Source organism: Wyeomyia smithii, chromosome 3, assembly GCF_029784165.1.
Source record: "Wyeomyia smithii strain HCP4-BCI-WySm-NY-G18 chromosome 3, ASM2978416v1, whole genome shotgun sequence".
Taxonomy (NCBI): domain Eukaryota; kingdom Metazoa; phylum Arthropoda; class Insecta; order Diptera; family Culicidae; genus Wyeomyia; species Wyeomyia smithii.
In genome coordinates this window covers 116,935,880-116,956,448 of record NC_073696.1, presented here as the reverse complement: position 1 = coordinate 116,956,448, position 20,569 = coordinate 116,935,880, and the positions used below count along the sequence as shown (strand labels likewise).

The 20,569-nt window shown below is 38.0% G+C and overlaps 4 protein-coding genes across 4 annotated transcripts; 2 read left to right on the top strand and 2 right to left on the bottom strand.

The window, feature by feature from the left end:
• Positions 1–1,104: 1,104 nt before the first annotated feature.
• LOC129730329 (uncharacterized) lies at positions 1,105–2,672 on the bottom strand. The gene has a single exon (XM_055689605.1). It carries the CDS (start codon positions 2,069–2,071, stop codon positions 1,121–1,123), a length of 951 nt encoding a protein of 316 aa, XP_055545580.1. The 5' UTR covers positions 2,072–2,672; the 3' UTR covers positions 1,105–1,120.
• LOC129730330 (translocon-associated protein subunit gamma) lies at positions 2,540–3,772 on the top strand. Its single transcript, XM_055689606.1, has 2 exons — positions 2,540–2,834; positions 2,895–3,772. The coding sequence occupies exons 1-2, from the start codon at positions 2,702–2,704 to the stop codon at positions 3,314–3,316; spliced, it is 555 nt and encodes a 184-aa protein (XP_055545581.1). The 5' UTR covers positions 2,540–2,701; the 3' UTR covers positions 3,317–3,772.
• Positions 3,664–5,461, bottom strand: LOC129730328 (protein RCC2 homolog). The gene has a single exon (XM_055689604.1). It carries the CDS (start codon positions 5,250–5,252, stop codon positions 3,816–3,818), a length of 1,437 nt encoding a protein of 478 aa, XP_055545579.1. The 5' UTR covers positions 5,253–5,461; the 3' UTR covers positions 3,664–3,815.
• A 3,174-nt stretch (positions 5,462–8,635) lies between these two features.
• LOC129730327 (REPTOR-binding partner) lies at positions 8,636–17,018 on the top strand. Its single transcript, XM_055689603.1, has 3 exons — positions 8,636–8,817; positions 15,815–15,896; positions 15,981–17,018. Exons 1-3 carry the CDS (start codon positions 8,773–8,775, stop codon positions 16,193–16,195), a joined length of 342 nt encoding a protein of 113 aa, XP_055545578.1. The 5' UTR covers positions 8,636–8,772; the 3' UTR covers positions 16,196–17,018.
• Positions 17,019–20,569: the final 3,551 nt, after the last annotated feature.

The window sequence follows — 20,569 nt, the reverse complement described above, 5'->3', positions numbered from 1 at the left end:
TCACGGCTTCTGATGACTGTTTTTGTTTTCAAGTTATACAAGCGGTATGCTTTTTTTTCGTCGTCATAACCAGTTAACACGCACTCTTCAGCCTTTTGGTCCCATTTTTGACGTTTCTGCTTTGGAATATGCGCCATTACAGTCGTACCAAAAATTCGAACGTGGGACAGATTCGGTTTCCGTTTTGTCCAAGCTTCTTCTGGTGTTGTGTCGATACCTTTAGTTGGTGATCTATTAATGAGGTAAACTGCTGTTGCTACAGCTTCTGCCCAAAATGTTTTCGGCAGCTTTGCTTCGTATAGCATGCACCTTGCTCGTTCCAACACGGTCCGATTGACACGTTCAGCGAGTCCATTCTGTTCGGGAGTGTATTCCGTTGAAGTCTGATGCCGGATGCCTAATTGTTTTAAACAATTCTCAAAGCTCTTATTTTTGAACTCCCAGCCATTATCCGTTCTAAGCACCTTCAACTGTTTACCACTCTGTCTTAAGACCATGTTACGAAAATCTTTGAATTTCTGCAGTACTCCCTCTTGTGCCTTGCTTCGCAAAAAATAGACGAAAATTTTACGAGTTTTATCGTCTGTAAATGACAGATAGTAACGAGCACCTCCCAATGAAGTTTCTTCCATTGGCCCACAAATGTGCGAGTGAACGAGTTCCAGTTCATCATTCGCCCGTGATCCAACATGGTTAAACGGTAATCTCGTTTGTTTTCCAATGGCGCAAATTTTGCAGCTTCCACAATCCACTGCGTCGTAGTTGATACCAACAGCTAATCCTTTTCCAAGTTTAACTAAAGATCCGGAACTGAGATGTCCCATCCGTCGATGCCACAACTTTGCTGTTGCTCGAGTTGAACACGCAAGCGTCTTAGAGTTTTTCTGCTCTAGCCTATTTAATTCGTTTGTTCGGCATCCAGTAGCAATAATTTTACCGCTGGGATTTACCACTTCGCACCCAGACTTTTTGAAAACAACTGTGTGGCCTTGGTCAACAATCTTACCTACTGACAGTAGATTCACTGCTAACTCAGGAATTAGTTCTACATTTCGAACTTCTATCGTTTCTGAATTACAAGTGGGCTTAAGCCTGGTAGACCCTTCCGCAACAATTTTCATTACACCCTTGTTTGCCGCGTATATACTACCATCCGCTTCACGCAAGTTCTCCAACAATTGCTTGTTGTTGGTAAGATGCTTGGCAGAACCTGAATCAAAATACCAGTCGTCCGTGTCTGAATCTCGTACTGACAACACGGTGCAGATAGCATCCCTTTTCTGTCTGGACCGCTGCGTTTTGCTGGTTCTTTTGCTTGACAATTTCTCGCAATATGAACAAATTTCTCACATCGTCTGCATTTCGGTCCTTTACCTTTCGAGTTTGTGTATGCATGGCCATGGCCAATGTTTGCGTTGTTAAAACTGTAGTTTGTATTACAATGACTGTTGTTCGTGTTGCTATGAAAACCATTCGTTTTTTTCTTCGCCGAAATAAACGCTGATCCCATAGTTACCACCGATAAATCCGTCTCCTGGAGCAACTTGGTCTTGATAATGTCACCTGTTATTTCGATTCCAGAATTTTCCAGGCCCATTACCATCGGGCGATATTCCTGGGGTAGTCCAGCCAGCAGCAACATGCCAATCCACTTATCGTTTAGCGGGAACCCAATTCTATTTAATTGATGTGCTGTTGAAATCATTCGATTCACGTATGCCTCCATTGAACCGCAGCTATTCAAATTTGTCATAATGAGCTTGTGCAAAAGTGCCCACTGGCGGGTCAATCCTGTGTCCTCGAAGGTGTTGGTCAGCTTTTCCCAAACTTCACGCGCCGTTTTCACTTCCTGGACGTAGATATAATTCACCGGATCGATCAGTAAAATAATTTTACCTCGCACAATTTTATCCTTTCTCGCATCCACTACAGGAAAACTTCCGTCGGCATTCGGGGTTGGCTGCACCACGTCCCATAGGTCTTCAACTTCTAAATAAGTTTTCACTGCAAACTTGCAAGTTCTCCAGTTTTCGCGTCCAATCAAACGCTCGATTGCCAATTGATTTTGCATGCCTACGCGAGTTCGAGTTCCTGTTAAGATCGCCGTATCTCCGGAACCAGTCCTTTTAAGTATTTGACTGCATTTTTTTTAACGAAACTACTCTGGGCCCATAAGCTGATAGCCAGAGGTTATTAAAAAAATACGTGTGTTTCGTTTGAAGGTTAAATACAAAGTGAAGATATTTTATTTTCGCTAACTGTGGTACAACTAAATATCAAACATGGGTTGCCTTGATTCTAATAGAAAAAAATTATAAAATCGCTTTGAAATGTTAAATAGAATTTAAACAAGGAAACTCAAACTTCGAAGGTAATTTTCTCGGAAATATCAGTTTCGAGATAGATCCTTTTGACATGTTGCTCTAGATTTATCTCTTAAAATATTGATGACGGAATTTGAAGCCGACCCTTCTGAACTGACATTGACAGTCAGCGGGCGTAAATATCGTTTAGGTGGGCATAGTTTCGGTTTCGGGTCCACATCGTCAAAATCTTGACACGTCGCGGGTACGTTTTCGATTGTGCATGTGCGATCGTCTGAGCAGCTCGCTGGTTCATTTGCAGTTGATTTCTTCGCAGGACGGTTCAATTCTGGTCCATTTGTTATTTTGCTTCAATAAAGTAAAAGATTTTGTTCACAATGGTTGACGGAAAGGGTTCTGGTTTTACAAAAGAGGAGGAGTTGTTGCTTCAGGACTTTAGCCGGAACGTGAGCACCAAGTCGAATGCGGTTTTCTACGGAAATGCCTTTATTATTTCTGCAGTTCCCATTTGTAAGTATATTTTCTTCGAATTTACGGGGAATTAGAAAATAAATTATTTTAAATCCGTAGGGCTATTTTGGAGGGTTCACCAAATGGAGCTGCTTCCTTCGGCACTATTTTTTGCCATCGTCACCGGCCTGTGTACATATTTAATGGCTATGGCCTACAAAAACACTAAATTTACGCTGAAACACAAAATCGCAAACAAACGTGAGGATGCCGTCACACGTGAAATGACTGCTCTGTTGGCCGATGATAAGAAACTGAGCCGCAAAGACAAGGACGAACGAATCCTGTGGAAGAAGAACGACGTTGCGGAGTATGAAGCAACGACCTTCTCTATTTTCTATAACAACGCCCTCTTCCTGGCCGTTGTTATCTTCGCAAGCTTCTATCTGCTGCGTTCGTTCACACCGACTTTCAACTATATCCTGTCGGTAGCCGGTGCTGGAGGGTTGATGGCTTTATTGTCCACTGGAAAGTCGTCCTAAATTCAGAGGAGTTCATCCGTCATTTTCATTCATGTTTTTTTCTTAGCACAACATAATACAAGCATTAAGTTTAGGCGAGACAGGCTTTGTTTCAAAATGAGTGCATCATATACCGGTGTTAATCTTAAATAGGACGAGAGAGGTTTAATTTCTAGAGTATCTGTGAATTCCTCTCTAGTGTTGTAACTACGAAAAAAAAAACTCAATATCAGTACAGTAACTCATAAGAAATAAATTTAATTAAAATTCCTCCCTGAATACTGCGAAATTTTGTTTTTTGAGTACATAGATAGAACTAACCGGTTTACAATAACGAAGGCGAGTAATATGAATTGGAAGAAGGCAAGTCCATTATAAAATGATTTTATTTATAGGAGACGTGTTGTGTGGAGTTAACATTAATGTTACATAAGTAAAAGAATAAAATAAGCAGTTGAACCTGCCAAAATAGACGAACGGATATTAGTAAGGCTCACACAAAAGTTAAACCTGAACTTGATTAATCTATAATGAATTCCGGGAATGTGTTGTATTTTTGTTTAGTCAGTTCATGCTCTGTATTCACGAGAAGCAAAGTGTGCGAGTAACCCATTGAAATTTGCGGTATTTTCATGCCATCGCAACGAGAAACCGCTTTCGGTGTCGAAGATGATTTCTGCAAATCTCCAAGACCTAGCTCACCGTACGTCGGAGATGCTCCCCAAGCAATTAGAGAATCGTCGGCAGAAATGACAATTGAAGTGTAACTAGTCCCAATACTGGTAATGTTCCATCCGGCTAAATCCTGTACTGGTTTCGGGTACATATTCGCTTCACCAGTCTTCTTATTTTGACCAAACAAATAAAGGTTACCTATGTCGGTAGTTGCGAGGCTATAGGAAGTACCACAGAAAACACGCAGAACTTTACGATTTTGAAAGTCGAAAAATTTAATCAATCTAGGAACTTTCTCGTCCTTCTGCTCGGAGTGGCCTAGTCGCCCAATTCCTCCGAATCCCCAGCTGAACGCTCTATTCTTCGAGTCAATCGCGACTGTATGATTGTTGCCGCATGAGAAGTCCACAATTTTAACATCATCGATCGGTGTCACATGGCCGTCTTTAGCCTTTTCAACGTATAAAACAATTTTTTTGGGCGATGTTTCAAAATGAAAAGACATTTTATTGGACGTTACGAAATACTTGCCATCAGTGTTATGTCCGAGCTGGCCGTATTCCGGTAGCCCGAAAGAATACAAATTGCCCTTTATATCAAGTATCATAGAGAAATCGGCGCCGCATCCAATCCGAATAATGGGCGGTCCTCCGTAATTAATACGAGTTGCCTTTAAAATCATTGGCTGGGTATTACCAACACCGCACTGTCCGCTTTTGTTGTCGCCGCATGCATAAACGATACCCGCGTCTGTTAAGAAAAGTGTATGGTTTCGGCCACAAGCTGCCTGGATGACATTGAAACACTCCAAACCGGAAACCTGTGTAGGTTTTTCGATTGTTTTCAGATCCGCTTGTCCCAGTTGGCCAAATTGGTTGCGACCAAATGCTAATGCCTTCATATCTGATGTTATCAGCACTGAATGAGCCGAGCAGCATCCACTCACCACGGAGCGGTACGTTTCTGAAGTAAAGCGATGAAACGAGTAGAGATTCGGTCGAACTTTAGCGGTACCTTTGGTACCGGCTTTTCTTCCTGTCATGTCCCAGGTAACCATACCAGAGATGAGTAACCGACCTGGTCCTTTATCGTAAGTTTTAAGTAAGTCCTCTGGCAATTGTTCATGATTGTTAATATCGTCGGACGGAATTATCACCTCTGCTGAAGGTCCATCATTAGCATTGTAGTCGTCGCTTTGATCCGACTCATAATCTTCGTCGATTTTCTTCTTATTACGCTTTGCCGGTTTCTTAACTGGTTCAGATTTACGTTTCGAAGACATAGCTGCACAGACAGGGCGGACTTTCTTTATTGAAAGTGGAGTTCTAAACTACTTTTTTTCTGAAATCCACTTAAAATAAAAGCTGCACTAACAAGCACAAAAACTAATGGCGTCCACGGACCCAGGTAGCACACAAAGGCTCAAACAGACAACAGCATTGACGCCGAGTCTAGGCCGACTCTAGCGCCATTTTGACAAAGTGAATGACAGATGTTCGAGCAAGGGACCCGAATGAGGATTATTTGTTTATTACGTATTACATTTGATGAATTTGGTCTACACGCTCGTCAAATTTAACTCTAAACTGAGTGAGATGTCACTCACTTTTGTTAAAAGTGAACCTACTCTAAACAGAGTTTTTATGATATCACTCATTTATGTAGTCAGCCTATTCACCAGAGAGACGCCGAGACACTCACCGTTAAGGCAACTGTCAACATCAAAACGGGCGATCTGTATAATTTTGCATTGCCGTTATCCGTTTTGATGTTGACAGTTGCCTTAACGGTGAGTGTCTTGTCATTTCTCATATCTATAGGTTCACTACATTTATGGGTAGAGTCACCATGTGTAAGAAATTGAGTAGGAATTACCCTCTTCTTATAAAACCGCTTTGAAATGAAACTGAGTAAAGGCTACTCAGTTTGCTCGTTTTGACTTTTGATCCCTTTGATGAATGAAACTGCCAGAGGATTGTTGCATACAATTATAACAAAATCACAAGTTTTTTTCAAATCTTTGTATTTTGCATATACATATATGTAATAAAAAAAAACAAACCTTATTAAATCATTAGTGTATCTTCTGCCTTAGCAGCTTCATTAAAAACCACAGCAATACGGTTCACTGTTACCCGGGAACTGTGACTTGAGGTTTTAAAATAGTACACATGCCAAAAAATCCATAACCATTCTTATAACTGGAAGAACTCTAATACACGAATAGAAAACACTTTTTTCAAACAACAATACAACACGTTTTTCCAAACAACTTATTTTTAGCGAAACGTTTTCAAATATTTTTGGGTAAATGAAAATTACTCAATTTTTGACGTTCTAAAAGACAATGTAAAACTTAGTCAAAGTTGCTCAATTTAGAGTAAAATTAAAGGAGCGTGTATGGTTACAATAGTATATACGTAACGCATAATTTGGCAATTTTAAATAACCGCGGAGTGATGTGAACAAGTTGCTTAGGATCATTTGTGGCTGTATTACAGTCAAATTTTTTTGTATAAAAAGCGGAAATTATGCATGGACTTTTTCGGAATTCGGGGGGGGGGGCCCTTTTCATTGGTTACCCTTTTATTTCTCATAGGCTTTTGAATACTTCTAATACATGTGCGGAACATGTATGTCGAGTTTGATGAATATCGGTCAAGGCGTTCCAGAGATATGATAGATCATGTATAAATACAGCAATTCTAGAACAAACAATTTTTTTTAAGTGCTTCAATTTTGCACAGAAAAAAACCCGCATTTTTGTATTTGCCTATTAGGGTGTCCAGTGTTAAAATAGGGTGATAATATTTTTTATTTTATGTATTTCCTAAAGGCCCCAAAAATTTCCAATATGTTCCAAATCGCTTGGTCGCAGGTGATGCGATCACTTCAAAAAACTCTTCAGAACTTGTTAGTAAAAACACAAACCTTAAAAATAAACAAGGAGTCAGCCCAGGAGCTAGGAGTAAAAAGATGCCGTTCAGCAAAATTGGAAATGATATTTTCTCCCATTTACTTTTTTTGTTATGCTTTAACTTCTTATTTCCATCTATAAAGCCACTTAACTACACTTTTGTCGTTAAACCTAATCAATAACGTTTCTGCGAATATAAAGCACTTAACAGTTATTCTTTTGTCATGATCAAAAAATTTGTTCTTTTTTTCATATTTTGTGTATTTTCTGTAAAAGCCAAACAAATTCAAATAAGTTTTAAACGCTTGGCCGCAGGTAATTGCAGGTAGACTCTTTAGAAAATGTTAGAAGACACCTGAACATTGACGAAAAAAATAATGAATTTTATTCATTTTCTTTTGTTTGTTATGCTTATCTTTTTTCCACCCATAAAGCCACATAACGTGGCCATATGTTTTTCTGAAAGCCTAATCAATAACGTTTATGATATACTTGATAATAACTCTGTTATCTCATATATTTCATAGTAACTGGCGCTACAATACAATATTTCCAGCAAGCTCCATTGTTTTTACTCTAATCTGATTAAGATCTACTTAGTTTGGTATTCTTATGCAAAATGTCAAAAAGTGAGTAATCAAGATGGGTAGCATTTACTCAGGTTTTAGTAATGGCCATGTTAACTCAGTTTTGAGTAATCTTCCGAAGAACAGTTGGCATCGCTCCTATTCATTGGCTAGCAGTGAGTATTTAATCGGTCATCGAAACAACAATTTCCTAATAAATTATATTACAAACAACAGATATCAATATTCCACAATAATTTCAGCCAAACGTCAGAATCACAGCGGGTTTGGAAATATATGAATCAGCTCTTATTGGTGGTATTATTTGTGAAGAATTCGCCGCAATCCCCATGTGCTCCACGGGTGATTTTAAAACATGTGAAGATACGGGTGATTTTAAAACATTTATAAGGTTTCAGTGTAAAATAAATGTAAGTTGTTGAATGTTTTAAAATTGTTATATTCATTGGGTCAGGTTTACAAAAAACCACAAACATAAAACTTCATCATTTTACTCAAACTGGGTAACTTCTACCCATTTTATTAATTTCAGGCTTGCATGAACAGAGTAAGTTTTACTCAGTTTTTGACGTATGGAAGCTTTACTCAAAAGTGAGTAATCGTAAAAGAACTCAGATTAGGGTACCTCCACTTTCAACAAAAATGAGTGATATCTTACTCAGTTTAGAGTAATAAAAAATAAGCGTTAATGCATTAAATAAAGTACTTTGGCGGCATTCATGAATTACGTAACGCTCATACAGGGAAGCGTAACGCGTTACATAGATGAGGGAGGGAGGGAGGTAAAATCCTGGAGAGACTCTCCAAAAACGAGCATTTTTATTAAGCAAATTCTTCTACAGCGTTACGTAATTTTTATGGGGGAATGGTGTTGGCGTTACGTTTGGTTACATATAGGGAGGTGGGGATCCAAAAATTGGATTTTTAGCGTTACGTAATTTACAGATGTCGAAATACGCAAGAGTTTGTGTGTACCCACTAAATTCAAATTTGGCTGGCACCTCTGCTTCATTCATACACGTCGATCCCATGTTTCAAACACAATGACCTCTCAGACTATACAACTACAACTTCATTCTACGGCGTCATTCATCGCTCTTCCTTCTCTCTACAAATTTTTGTTTTTGTTGCGCCTCGTTGATGGTGGTAAAGTAGCTAAAGTAGGTATCAGCGCTTCATTGCATTGCACAGTTCAAAACAAAGCGCTTGTGCTGACTTCTGGTGAGGTGAAAATTCTGGTACAATTTTGAAAAAAGTTCATTAACTAGTGAAGAATAGGTGGAGAATTGATCAGTACGATGGACTACGACGAATTAACGGTAGTAGAGGAGCAAAATCAGTTGGTAAGTATGCGAAAAATACAATTCTCAACCTGGTGGGACCATATGACTGGCCATCATAACAAAGATGGCGACGAATAACAAACGTAAGCTGTTTGTGTTTTGGTTGCAGAATTCTTAAAACGATGTCCCGTACGAATTTTATTGATATTTGGTGGATAGTTAATAAGTTTTCAAAAAGCATACACGTGATTCAAGGTTTTCGAGCAATGCTTTGTGACAAGAAACAGAATGACGAAACTGTTCTAGAATTTGCGAAATGATGAGCACGGGTAAACATGTTATGCTACCAGTTGTTGACCACCACATTGTTGACTATCTGTGACTTGAATCAGCAACAATGTATATCGGTATTGGTTGTGTGCGAATGAAAACGAGACCAGTTTGATGACGTCGTTATTTGTACAAAAAAAACGGATTGAATTTCAATATTTTGAAGGAATCATTGAAATTTAATGATATCCTGTTGCGTTTAGGGTGTCTGCTTCTTGTGTTGTGTGAATATGCGATTATTACTTGTTTTGAAAGATTCTTACTGTAGAGCAGTTCCACAAAAATGTCCCAGTTTTAATATTTTTTGAATTGTCATTTTTGATTTGGCTGAAACTTTTCGTAGACGTTTCTATGGGCAAAAGATGGCATTTTATGCTGTTTGTTTAATTTTTTGGAACAAGATTTATTTTCAAAAATGCTATTTTGGATAGGTATTGATCCGAGATTGTTATAAAAACTATCAACGATTACCTAAACAATGGAAACTATACGATCATGGAGAAATCAGGAAAAAAGTAGTTATATTTTTAATAACAGTAATTTTTGAAGACGGAAAAATTTGTTATCAAAAAGAAATTAGTAAACAAAAAAAGTTTATTATCATTCGAAAATAGTTTGTCGACGGCATTGTTGACAATTTACAAGAGGATTGCTTTCTCCGCATTTTTTTATAATAATGAACCGTGTCAAATAAACAATCGATTAAAAAAAAATACAACCTCGCTAGTCGTGAACTCGGTTTCACTATATGTACAATGATTCCTTATTTTCCGTAACTTCAAAAGTTGATATTCGGAAGCATCTCAACAGCTCATTAAATGTATTTAACTTCAGTTTAACACAACTGCTGTTGTAGTGAAAATATGTCTTCGATGATAACTACCGCATGCTTGTAGGATTGTAAATCAGAACCAAAGATAAAAAACGCAGAAAAGATTAACCCTTTTATACTTTAATCAACTTGCGAACGGTTCATGAACAAAAATTACTCTGTCAACATTCAAACAGTGCACACTGGGCCCGAAATCATTCTTTCACTCTTTTGCCGTACTTTTCAATAAATCTTTGTTTGTTGCTGGAGAAAATGACTCACAAAAAGGTGTAATTTAATAGGAAACTGAAAATTCTTAAACTTAAGTTTAAAATACCTAGAAAATAGATGCATTTAGAGAATTTACTACCAAGAGTTTTATGTATAAAATTTCTATTAAAATCATACTGCATCATTTGAATTTGATTTTTATCTACATAATTGAGTTTTTTAGCATCATTAGAGTAGAACATAATTATTTTGAATGATGAAATTGATAACTTTTCTAAAATTTCAACTTCAATAAAAAAAATTGTTTTTATTTCTCCATCCTGGACCTCTTTGAAAAAAAAATAAAAAAAAATTCAAGTCTTTTTTGTAAATCAAAATTTAGTGCTCATTTAAAAATTTTCGCACAAAAAATTTTGTTTTTCGGTGTGTATATTTTTTTACATGGTTGCATTTGTTCTATGCTGTGCACATTGTCATTCATTACTATTTGAAGAACGAGTATAGTGAGTTGAAATTGCAGCAAAATGTTTGCATAAAGCTTTTTCAAATATAGAATCGGGAGAACCGGTAGGTATGCAGGGCTAGTAGCGAGTCACTTTTTGTCACTATTTTGAGCCTAGTCACTAAAAAGTCACTATTTACACTAAAAAGTCACTAAAGTCACTATTTTACGACAAAATGGTCACTAAAGTCACTTTTTTAGCTTTAAATGTATAAATTAACTATTGTTGTATTGCAACATACTTTAGAAAGCTTGCTTCTCATTTACAGCATTTTTGGACAGTTCGGTTTGTAAGACATTTTTGTTAACTTTTCCATCATAGAAGTTTCATGCCAGGAAAATCAAATTTCAAATTTCTCATCGAAGTGAACAGTGCAGAATAGTTACGAACGAATTGTCTAAGAGCTGCAAAGGAATGTAAAGGTTTATTCTACAAGCTACTCGCGTCCTAAACCAGTGTTGTGCGTGAAATTACGTTTGTAATTTGATTTGCTTGTCTCAAATCAACTGTTCCTCCTGGTTGAAGTGGATTCAAAAATTTGGAGCTTATATTGTGCATAGTCGTGTTGAGGTCTCAATTCGTAGGATTTTGCTTTCAATCATCCGAACCTATCGGTGTTTACCAGATACCATTTCGAAATTCCATAATGATAACCCGTTCAAACAAACGAGTGTTTAGTGGGACGAATTTGATGAGAGAATGTCAAGTGGGTTAAATATGCGTGGAAAATCATTGATGGGACAAACAGGCTTAGTATTGTTTTTGCAGATTTTCGGAACGAACAATGCTATTTTTAATATATTTTGAAAAACCCCTCCCTTAGTTAGCTTAACCAACTTCAAACGCTTTTCGAAGCTGTCACAGGCGGCACGGATTCCCAGATTTTCTGGATAACCGCTTTAACCGCTTTACAAGTTGGAGATTTTGTAAAAAAGTTTGTTGAGTTGAGATCAGGTGAACTTAACGGCAATTTAATTCTATGCAAAAAGTCCCTCGAATTGTCCCTATACCAACCTTGAGTCAAGTTCGCAGTATGCGCTGATGCACCGTCTTGCTAGAACAAATAGTAATTAGCTCTGAAGAGTTTTCGCAGACACGGGGTAACGTTTTTTTTCCAAAACTACCGTTTTATAATAAACCGCATTAAATTCGGCGTCTTTGTAAATGAAAATCAGAGGAAGTTTACTCGCTTGCAAATTGCTCCCGAGACCATCACTAAAGCTGTACTCTGCAATCGAGGAACACTCCTTTAGAACTCTGAAATGTTGTCTCTTGCTGCTGCCCACGCTCGATTGTTTTGTGTAACCAGTCACACTCCAGGCCAAATAGTTTCTCATCAGAAACAATGAACTCGCGAACAGCGAGTTGTGAAAGTATCATTTTCACTCTATCTTTTTCTAAAAGAATCGGCCAAAATATTGTGGACCGATTCAATAGTTACACTCAGATGGGTGGGAATTACAAACTGAACGTTATCATTTCGCCGGACACGCTTCTTCATAACAGTCACAATTTTACGACTTGCGGCATCCTTGCAGATCGTGGCCGACAGAATTTTCAACGATCCCCCAAAGAGAATGTTTCCTTGTATTTTTCGATGGTTTAATAAACGAAATCTCGCCTAGCTTCACATGATTTGAGATGTTTGAATATTGTGCAAGGGCAGTCACTGACCAAAAATCGTTTTACTACGACTTTCCGGATTTGTTACATCGCACATCAAGAACTAAATACAACTAACAGACCACCAACACACCAATGCGTATTCGAGAGTGCATATATTCGTGCACGTACTTTCATTAACACTTATAACTCGAAAACTTGTATTCGAATATATTAAACAAGGTGTTATTACAACCATTTCAATGTGAAATTATGATACAGATTTTATTTATTTTCTATGAGAACAAATCATTGCACATAGAGCGGGGGCCTAGTGTGGTTGGTAACGTCTCCGCCAACCACGCTCGACGCCGACGATTGGCCACAACAGTGGCGGAACTAGACCGACGGAAAATAAGCGAGAATAGAAAAAAAAAAATCATTGCACATCTTATGTTCTAAAGACATAAATTTCAGATAAAATTTAATTCATTTATGGTTCAACAATAAATTTGAAAACTCTCTTTTGTATATTTTTGGTCACTATTTGGTCACTATTTAATCTCTATTTGGTCACTATTTTAATAAAAAAAGTCACTAAAGTCACTATTATTTTGCTCCAAGTTCGCTACTAGCCCTGGGTATGTCTTTACAAAAATGCGATGTAAATTTTAAACGAATTCAGTTAGGTATGCCCTGTTAAACACAACAGGTGCTACATTTGGATTCGGAATTTGACAGTCCGTTTATTCGACACGTATTTCGCCGGCATTCGTATGCGTCTGGGACAATTGTGCGGTTGGCGCTACGACGCGTAGGGGTTTCTACCAGCTCGGATTCAAAAGAAAATGACTGTTTGTTAGGTCATCATCGTTGATGATCAAGCATTTTGAAGAATTTTACCTGGGAAATGAAATTTAAATTTGTTGTGCTGATTTCGTGATGAGCTTAAAAAGCTGGATAGTAAACTTAAGTGAAAACATATTCCAATGATTTTTATGAAAAAGCAGTTTTCTTGAAAAGAAAAAAACTAATATTTTTAAAATATAGGCAACATTTGGGTTTGAAATTTAGTAATTGTTCTTAAAATTACAAAATGCTATATCACATGTACCAATAGTTCTCCGACACAGCATTGATAGTCAGCTTGTAGACAGTTTTGTGCGCGTATAATAAATTAGATACAAAGACAAACTGAGATACAAAACCGACTCAAGCACATAATTATAAAATTATGTTTCACTCAGCTTTCAAATTTACATGCTTCATGTCAAAGATTCTGGCATAAATTCTGCTAGAGAAATTGTGCGTAGTAACGCAAATGTCTTCCGTTCCGTACACTGTGGGGAAGATGAGGCGTTTTGATAGATAACACACAATCATCGTGATACCTACATGGCGGCAAAACAAAATGCGTAGTATGTTCACCGTTGTGGGGTTCGCGTTAGGTTGGGGGGAGACTGTTTGGACACATAGGAGACCAACATGAATGCCGACTCGCGCCGGTTGTAAAAGAAGAAAGACGTGCAATCGCAACGTTTATTGCGCTGTTTCAATTATTATACCTGAAAGTAGTAAACGCGAGTGAGAGAGTGGTTTTTGCTGAGCAAATCGAGCAGTGTTACCAGTTGGGATGGTTTTTAAATTTGATTTTGGAGGACACTGAAGATGCTTGTGCCCAATTCACGTTTTTATGATTTGAGCTTTAAATTCTCTTTTCTCCCAAATTCTATCTCTTCATTAATTTCTAAATGTATATTAATACTACAAGATACCTCAATCGTGTTGCTAAGTAAAGTTTCGTTGTCTTATATTCAACAAAATAATAATAACATTAGAATAAATGCAATGGTCAAATATAAAATAGAATACCTTGTTTCCCAATCACCTCCAAAAGCATTAGGTATGGCATTTAGCATCACTGCTGGTCCTACATCGCGGAGCTAGAAAACGCGAGCGTCGTTACGTTCATTGCTGCAACGCATTATAGTGACGGCAAGTAGGAGAGAGAGGAAAATATCGTGCACTGTTGCCTGTGTACCGCTTTTTTGGGACTGGCTCTGGCTCTAGCGGTAGACCAACTGGTCGGTGACTGAATATGAATCAGTTGCGTCTTAATTCTTTCCAATGTAACATCATATCGGAAGGCGCTCTCCGTTGACGGCGTCCGTGATCAGTGGTCAGTTGTTACTGCGGGGTCAGTCCGTGTGCCACCGCTAGAGGTTTGTGAGTGAAGGAGTGTGCCAGAGTGGTGGGTGAGGTGTGTTTGATTGCCAAGCGGTCTCCAAAGTGCTCTATAAGAAAATTTCTCGTAAAACCTACCGACATTGAACATCTTGAGGCGCAGTAGGCTTACGCGTAGATTTCAAACGCACATAAGCTTCTCGTTTGATAAGCAGGTCAGTACCTCTTCCGATCCAGTAGTTTCTTAAATGAACCCTGACCCAATTGGCCACCAGTTGTCGGATTGCCTGTTGCTAAGGGCACGATGACTGTCGACCGACAACATTCAAAATTGCGCCTTCTTTTCCTCACGCGGCCTGTTTGTTTTTAGTGGTAGTGGCGATGCTCTGTTGCGCTTGAGTTATAAAAACGGTTATTACGTCGCAAAAAATCTGCAAGTGTACCGAAAAGGGGGAGAGCGGTGGGCGTCGAAAGCATAAAACCGCAACATGGTCTCCCAGCAGTCTACCAAAGATATATGCAGCACATAATACGCAAAAGACTGTACGGGGGTACGAATTGAAGGCTTAGCCCCTCATTACGCCAGGAAAGCTAGACAGATAATATACGAAATAGAACAGAATATATAGTTAAGTTCTATGAAACTTGTATAAATACCGACAAAACAAATATTGTTTTGGTGAACTTTCTGAACTTTGAAATGTTGAAATAATTGCTGATTTTTCAAACTGTTTGAAAATTCTCTTATTATCTCAGATATTACTGTACTAAAAACTATTATAGTGCAGCTGTAACTCTACAAACTCTATAATTAATTATCTCATTTACAGTAAGTGACAAATTTTGTATTTTGTTTAAAAATGCCAATGTTTCGTATTTTCGCTACGTATTTCATGAATAAGTCACAATAACATGTATTTCAGATTTACTAGAATACATCGAAACTCAGTTAACAACACATTTTACATTCGGTTATAATTATCAGATATCACATCCGCTTCTAGCAAATCATTTTAAAATGAGTGTTTGTATTTGGGAGAAGCTTAAATGCAAGATCAATTTTTTTCCCTTAAAGTTCAAAATATTGAAAAAATCGCAAAAAACAACTTTTTCGACCGCATACATATAAAACATTTAAAAACAAATATCAAAGTTTGTCGACAAAGGTTGGATTAATAAAAGGGTGGATAAGGATCAAGGAAAGAGTGTTCAAACTCAAATCTTTCAGTTCAGTTATTTTTACTACTACTTATTATTTTATTCGAGAAGTATTACTTTTACACCGTGTTTCAAATTTCTTCTGTAAAAGAATAACATTTACTGTCTGAATAGTAACAGCTAAACCAATTTCAAAAACAATTTCTAAAAAATTACATTTTCTTTTGTCGAATTTTAGGAAAGGAAAGAAAGCGGCAAACGGGGGCGCAAACCAGGCCGCAAAGCATCAGCTGAACGGGTCGATATGAAAGCTAAATTAGGTAAGTTGTTTGAATAATCTATAACGGTGTGGTATTCTTTGTGCAGTATCGATCATATTTGGATTTTTACTCTATCGGTTCCAGAACGTAGCAGACAGAGTGCCCGGGAGTGCAGAGCACGTAAGAAGCTGCGCTATCAGTATTTAGAGGAATTGGTCAGCGATCGTGAGAAGGCCGTGTACGAATTACGCCGCGAACTGGAGAAATTACATTACTGGGCGTTGGAAGTCGATGCTGGCCGCTTTCCAGAGGGCTTACAGGAACTACTGGAAGAGCTGGGTGCCCTGAAGCAGGAGTAATTTCTTGTCGGACTGAGCGGAGCGATTTTGTTTTTTCGTTTTTGTTTTCGGTCGAATATGTTTTATTATTTTATAAGTACGTACTATTGTTTGGATTATGAATTCGCTTTATCCATATTATGGTAAGTTGATTTGAATATTTGCGTTTAAATGGTGTTTGAGTAAAATTATGTAGTTGTGTAACTTTTGTTTTTAAACTTAGTAATCTAGAAATTTGTGTTTTTAAAAATGTGAAAGGAAAAACTCGCAAAAATATTGAAAAATACGAAAAAGCTGAAAAAATAACGGTTTGATAATTGACCTCATAAATAGGTAACAGTAAGTACAACCAGCCCAAATATACAAGATATGCATTATATTCGAAATACAATTGCTGTTGTATCAGAAACCTATCGAAAGTTCAACATGCTTTAAATGTATCTTAATGTTAATCACAGTATGCCTATATGGCCCTTTTATGTAAATAGCAGTAACTACAGTCTGTTATAATTTAATCTCATGGTGATTACTGAAAATATACTAACAGCTTAACTATCGATACAATTGTTTCCAGAGCAATGTAAAATATTACACAGAATACAACCAATGACTATTTTTATAATACAGATTTCAACATCAATGCTAAAGGATTGAAAAGCTGCTGTTTTATTATAAAATGAGAAAAAATAGTAGAAGGGTGGTATCCAAGACACGACCGCATAGTTGACGTAGGACTATAATAATTTTATATTTTTATTTTGCAGCTATGTTTGATTTGAGCTCGTTTTACTTTTGTAGTTTGCTTGATTTATTTTAACCAATTAAAACTCAACATCTTCCAAAAGGAAGGTATTTTGGTTCGGGTGGTAATATCAAGTATCTAGGTCGTCAGCCCATATTCATCAAGCGGCACCTCTAACGACTTGGAACTAATACTAGTTCATTGGTGGCCATTTCTACTGTTAAGGTCGTCTTTGACCACTTAAAAAGTCAAAAAAGTCATGAAAAAAGAACCGTTCATTTTTGGCATGGTTCGATTTTGGCAACAGAAAATATTCTAGCGTGTTGCCAAAATCGAACGGGGTCTGTATTTTGATTATATTCTTTGTAGCACTCTATCTTAGAAGAAAAAATATTCTCTTTAACATTCACAATGGTCCAGAAACCAAATTTAGGGGAAAATTTGGGTCTAGAGCTCTATAGCAATGTTTTAGAGAAAATCTTTTTGTTCAAAGTTACTTAAAATTATTGGAGCCATAAAATTGAAGAACAAGGTTTTCTATCTACAAAAATAAAAAAGTTAGATACTTGATAGCATCGAAAATTATGGTCACCCTAATTTTTGATACTTTTTCAATAAGCGCTTTATCATATGTAACAACTTTGTAGAAGAAAGTTTTTCTCTAAAATATTGCTATAGAGCTCTAGACCCAAATTTCTCCCTAAATTTGGTTTCTGGACCATTGATGAATACCTTTCATTCTAATACAGCGAATTTTCTTTAATACGCGAAAAGGCAACCAGCAAATATTTAATTGAGTACGGTTTAGTAGAAATTAAACTTCTTCCTTCTATATCTATTTGTCTTGTTAAAGTTGGCTCACTCACCGATCACAAAGCGGCAAAGATATCACATCAATTTTTTTTCTGCAGTTACAAGCTCGTGGAAAAAATAAAGATAACGAATTACAGTTTTAGTAGAAAATGTATATTCACAGAAAATTGGAAATTGACATAGAATTTTATGAACATGTTACCATTCAATTCAGGTCAATTTAAACATTTTATCAGTATACAGAATCAATTAGAACAAATTTGATCAATTTCAAGATACCAAAGAACAACGAAGATACCATATTTGAAGGTTATATGTCTGTTATTTTCGAAAAAAAAAAAACTGGGCAAGAGTGATGAACAGCATTAGCCTCAGCAATTAATGTTTGCATAGCGTTGTTCAATTACAAGTAAGGTTATGGAAAGTAATATTTCCTTGCAAATGCAAATTCAAAAAAATTTTCAATTGAAAAATACAAATACTAATGTCGGAACTCTAATAGCAAGATGAAATGTATTGTCATATTGGACTAGATTCATTTAGCTAGTTAAATATAATCATCAGTACAGCTCGTTTAACTACCTATTCAAAGATCTGTACGGAGCATTTTAGTTTTCTATTGTCTTTGGCGCAGCGTGTTTTGCGGCACCCGAAAAATCGAAATGAATTCTGATATTTGCTGCTATACGAAACAAAAAGAAGAAGAAGAAGAAGACAATTCAAACGGCAATTCGATTGTGTTCCACGCCCCACTGTGCGTCAACAGCGGCAGTGTAGTTTTCACTTGGCTTGGCTGCACACAAATGAATATCGAGTTCTACTGCACTGATAGACTACGAGTGACCAGCGCTCTATTCATACAATGCTCGGTGCAGTACTGTTGCCTGTGCCAGCATGTTTTCCTTCAGGACATCAGTTTTATTAACATTAACATATTTATTAACAGCAGAACGTAATACTGTCTGATAGTGGAGGTGGTTACGAACTTTCCGAAAAAGCTTCACCTTCAAGACATCAAAATAGTCTGGGTTCATGGAAGCTAACATTAGTTGACCAATTGGGACGGGGAGATTATGTCAAATTTTTTTTTGCCACTGCTATACAGGATATCTCAGCAGGCAGTTGGTGTCTATTCATGAAGTCTGTGCCAGGCGTGCTCGCATATGGTTGGTACATTGTTGGTGAAAATTCGACCTTGAAACTTTTATTCAATTTTCACTGTTTAACAACAAAGTGATAATGAAAATTGAAGAACCACAAAATTGTCCATCATTTTATCAATCCAACGACATATTGATTATTGTGATCCATCATGTGGTTACATCAGTATAACCGTCTGAAATCTTTCATTCCGGCGTTACATCTTGGTTTTAGTTTTCGCGGAATGTATCTCGATATAGTGCGGTTAGACGTAGTCCTACGTCAAAAGGATTCCCCTCAGCTTTTTCCACGTTTGGTAAAATATTTATGTGATACTGCATCAAGGAAAAATGGGCCTGCCTTGCAACCTAATTAGACAACACAACATGCTATTGAAGTGTTATTCTTATAGTCCTATTTCTTGTAATCATGCGTTCCATATGTTGCGATATGAACATGAACAACAAGATGACGTCGGCTCTCTCATCCGGTCACCGACGTCCGCGTTGGAATCTGTCAGGCTGACGGCTGCCAGTCGATGAGCTCTGTATTGATGACGGTGGGGGGCCTCCCAACACCTCACCCTATTCAGAAAAGCTGGTAGGCTTCATACCTAACGGGTTGTATACGAGCCCACGTAGACTGGCATACAGGAATCGATGATTTCAATTGGTTTTTATTGACACGGCGTTGGTTTCCACGATCAGATTGTTCCGGTAAATTCGGAGGATCATCTGTGTCTGCAGCCGATGTAGAAGTTAGGTCGCTATTATCCAACAGGATGATTAGAGGGACTGGAAACTGGTGATTGTTGAATCTCGTCGGATTGATTGCGAGTTCGCATTTGGCTGTAATGTGGTCTTATCAGGTTTTGCTTCGTCGGCAGCCAAACATTATACAAAACAGTTCCAATACGCTTTACCACTGTTCCTGCTTCCCAGGTCCATTGGTTGTTACGGCCCAGACGACATCTTAATGACCGTACGATCGTTCAATGCTTTCGGTTGAAGTGTGCTTACCTTACCTTACCAAACAGTCCCAAGCCGTGGTGTGGCCTTTGCTGTACGTGAGAGTCGTCTCCATTCCACTCGGTCCATGGCCACAGTTCGCCAGCTCTGCAGTCTGCGTAGGATCCGCAGGTCGTCTTCCATTTGATCAATCCACCTTGCCCGCTGTGCACCTCTCCGTCTCGTCACTGACGGATTGGTTTCTAGAACCATCTTTACCGGGCTATCGTCTGACATCCTTACAACATGTCCAGCCCACCGCAACCTGCCTATCTTAGCGGTGTGGACGATAGATGGCTCCCCAAGCAGCTCCTGCAGTTCGTGGTTCATTCGCCTTCTCTACACTCCGTTTTCCATCCGCAGTCTACCGAAGATGGTACGCAACACCTTTCGCTCGAAGACTGCAAGGGCGCGTTGGTCCATGTCTCATGCCCGTAGAGGACTACCGGTCTGATCAGCGTCTTGTAGATGGTTAACTTGGTGCGGCGACGAATTCTACTCGATCGGAGCGTCCTCCGGAGACCAAAGTATGCACGATTTCCTGCCATAATGCGCCGTTGAATTTCTCTGCTGGTATCGTTGTCGGCAGTTACCAGTGAGCCCAGATACACGAACTCATCAACCACCTCGATTTCATCACCACCAACTTGAACTCGAGGTGGGAGGTTAGCACTGTCCTCTCGTGAACCCCTT

Excerpts from the sequence above, each read along its gene's own strand:
- LOC129730327 (XM_055689603.1), top strand. The coding sequence starts at position 8,773 with ATGGACTACGACGAATTAACGGTAGTAGAGGAGCAAAATCAGTTG. Across the intron at positions 8,818-15,814 it reads TAGAGGAGCAAAATCAGTTG|GAAAGGAAAGAAAGCGGCAA; the intron begins GTAAGTATGCGA and ends GTCGAATTTTAG. Across the intron at positions 15,897-15,980 it reads CGATATGAAAGCTAAATTAG|AACGTAGCAGACAGAGTGCC; the intron begins GTAAGTTGTTTG and ends TATCGGTTCCAG.
- LOC129730329 (XM_055689605.1), bottom strand. The coding sequence starts at position 2,071 with ATGCAAAATCAATTGGCAATCGAGCGTTTGATTGGACGCGAAAACTGG.
- LOC129730328 (XM_055689604.1), bottom strand. The coding sequence starts at position 5,252 with ATGTCTTCGAAACGTAAATCTGAACCAGTTAAGAAACCGGCAAAGCGT.
- LOC129730330 (XM_055689606.1), top strand. The coding sequence starts at position 2,702 with ATGGTTGACGGAAAGGGTTCTGGTTTTACAAAAGAGGAGGAGTTGTTG. Across the intron at positions 2,835-2,894 it reads TATTTCTGCAGTTCCCATTT|GGCTATTTTGGAGGGTTCAC; the intron begins GTAAGTATATTT and ends TTAAATCCGTAG.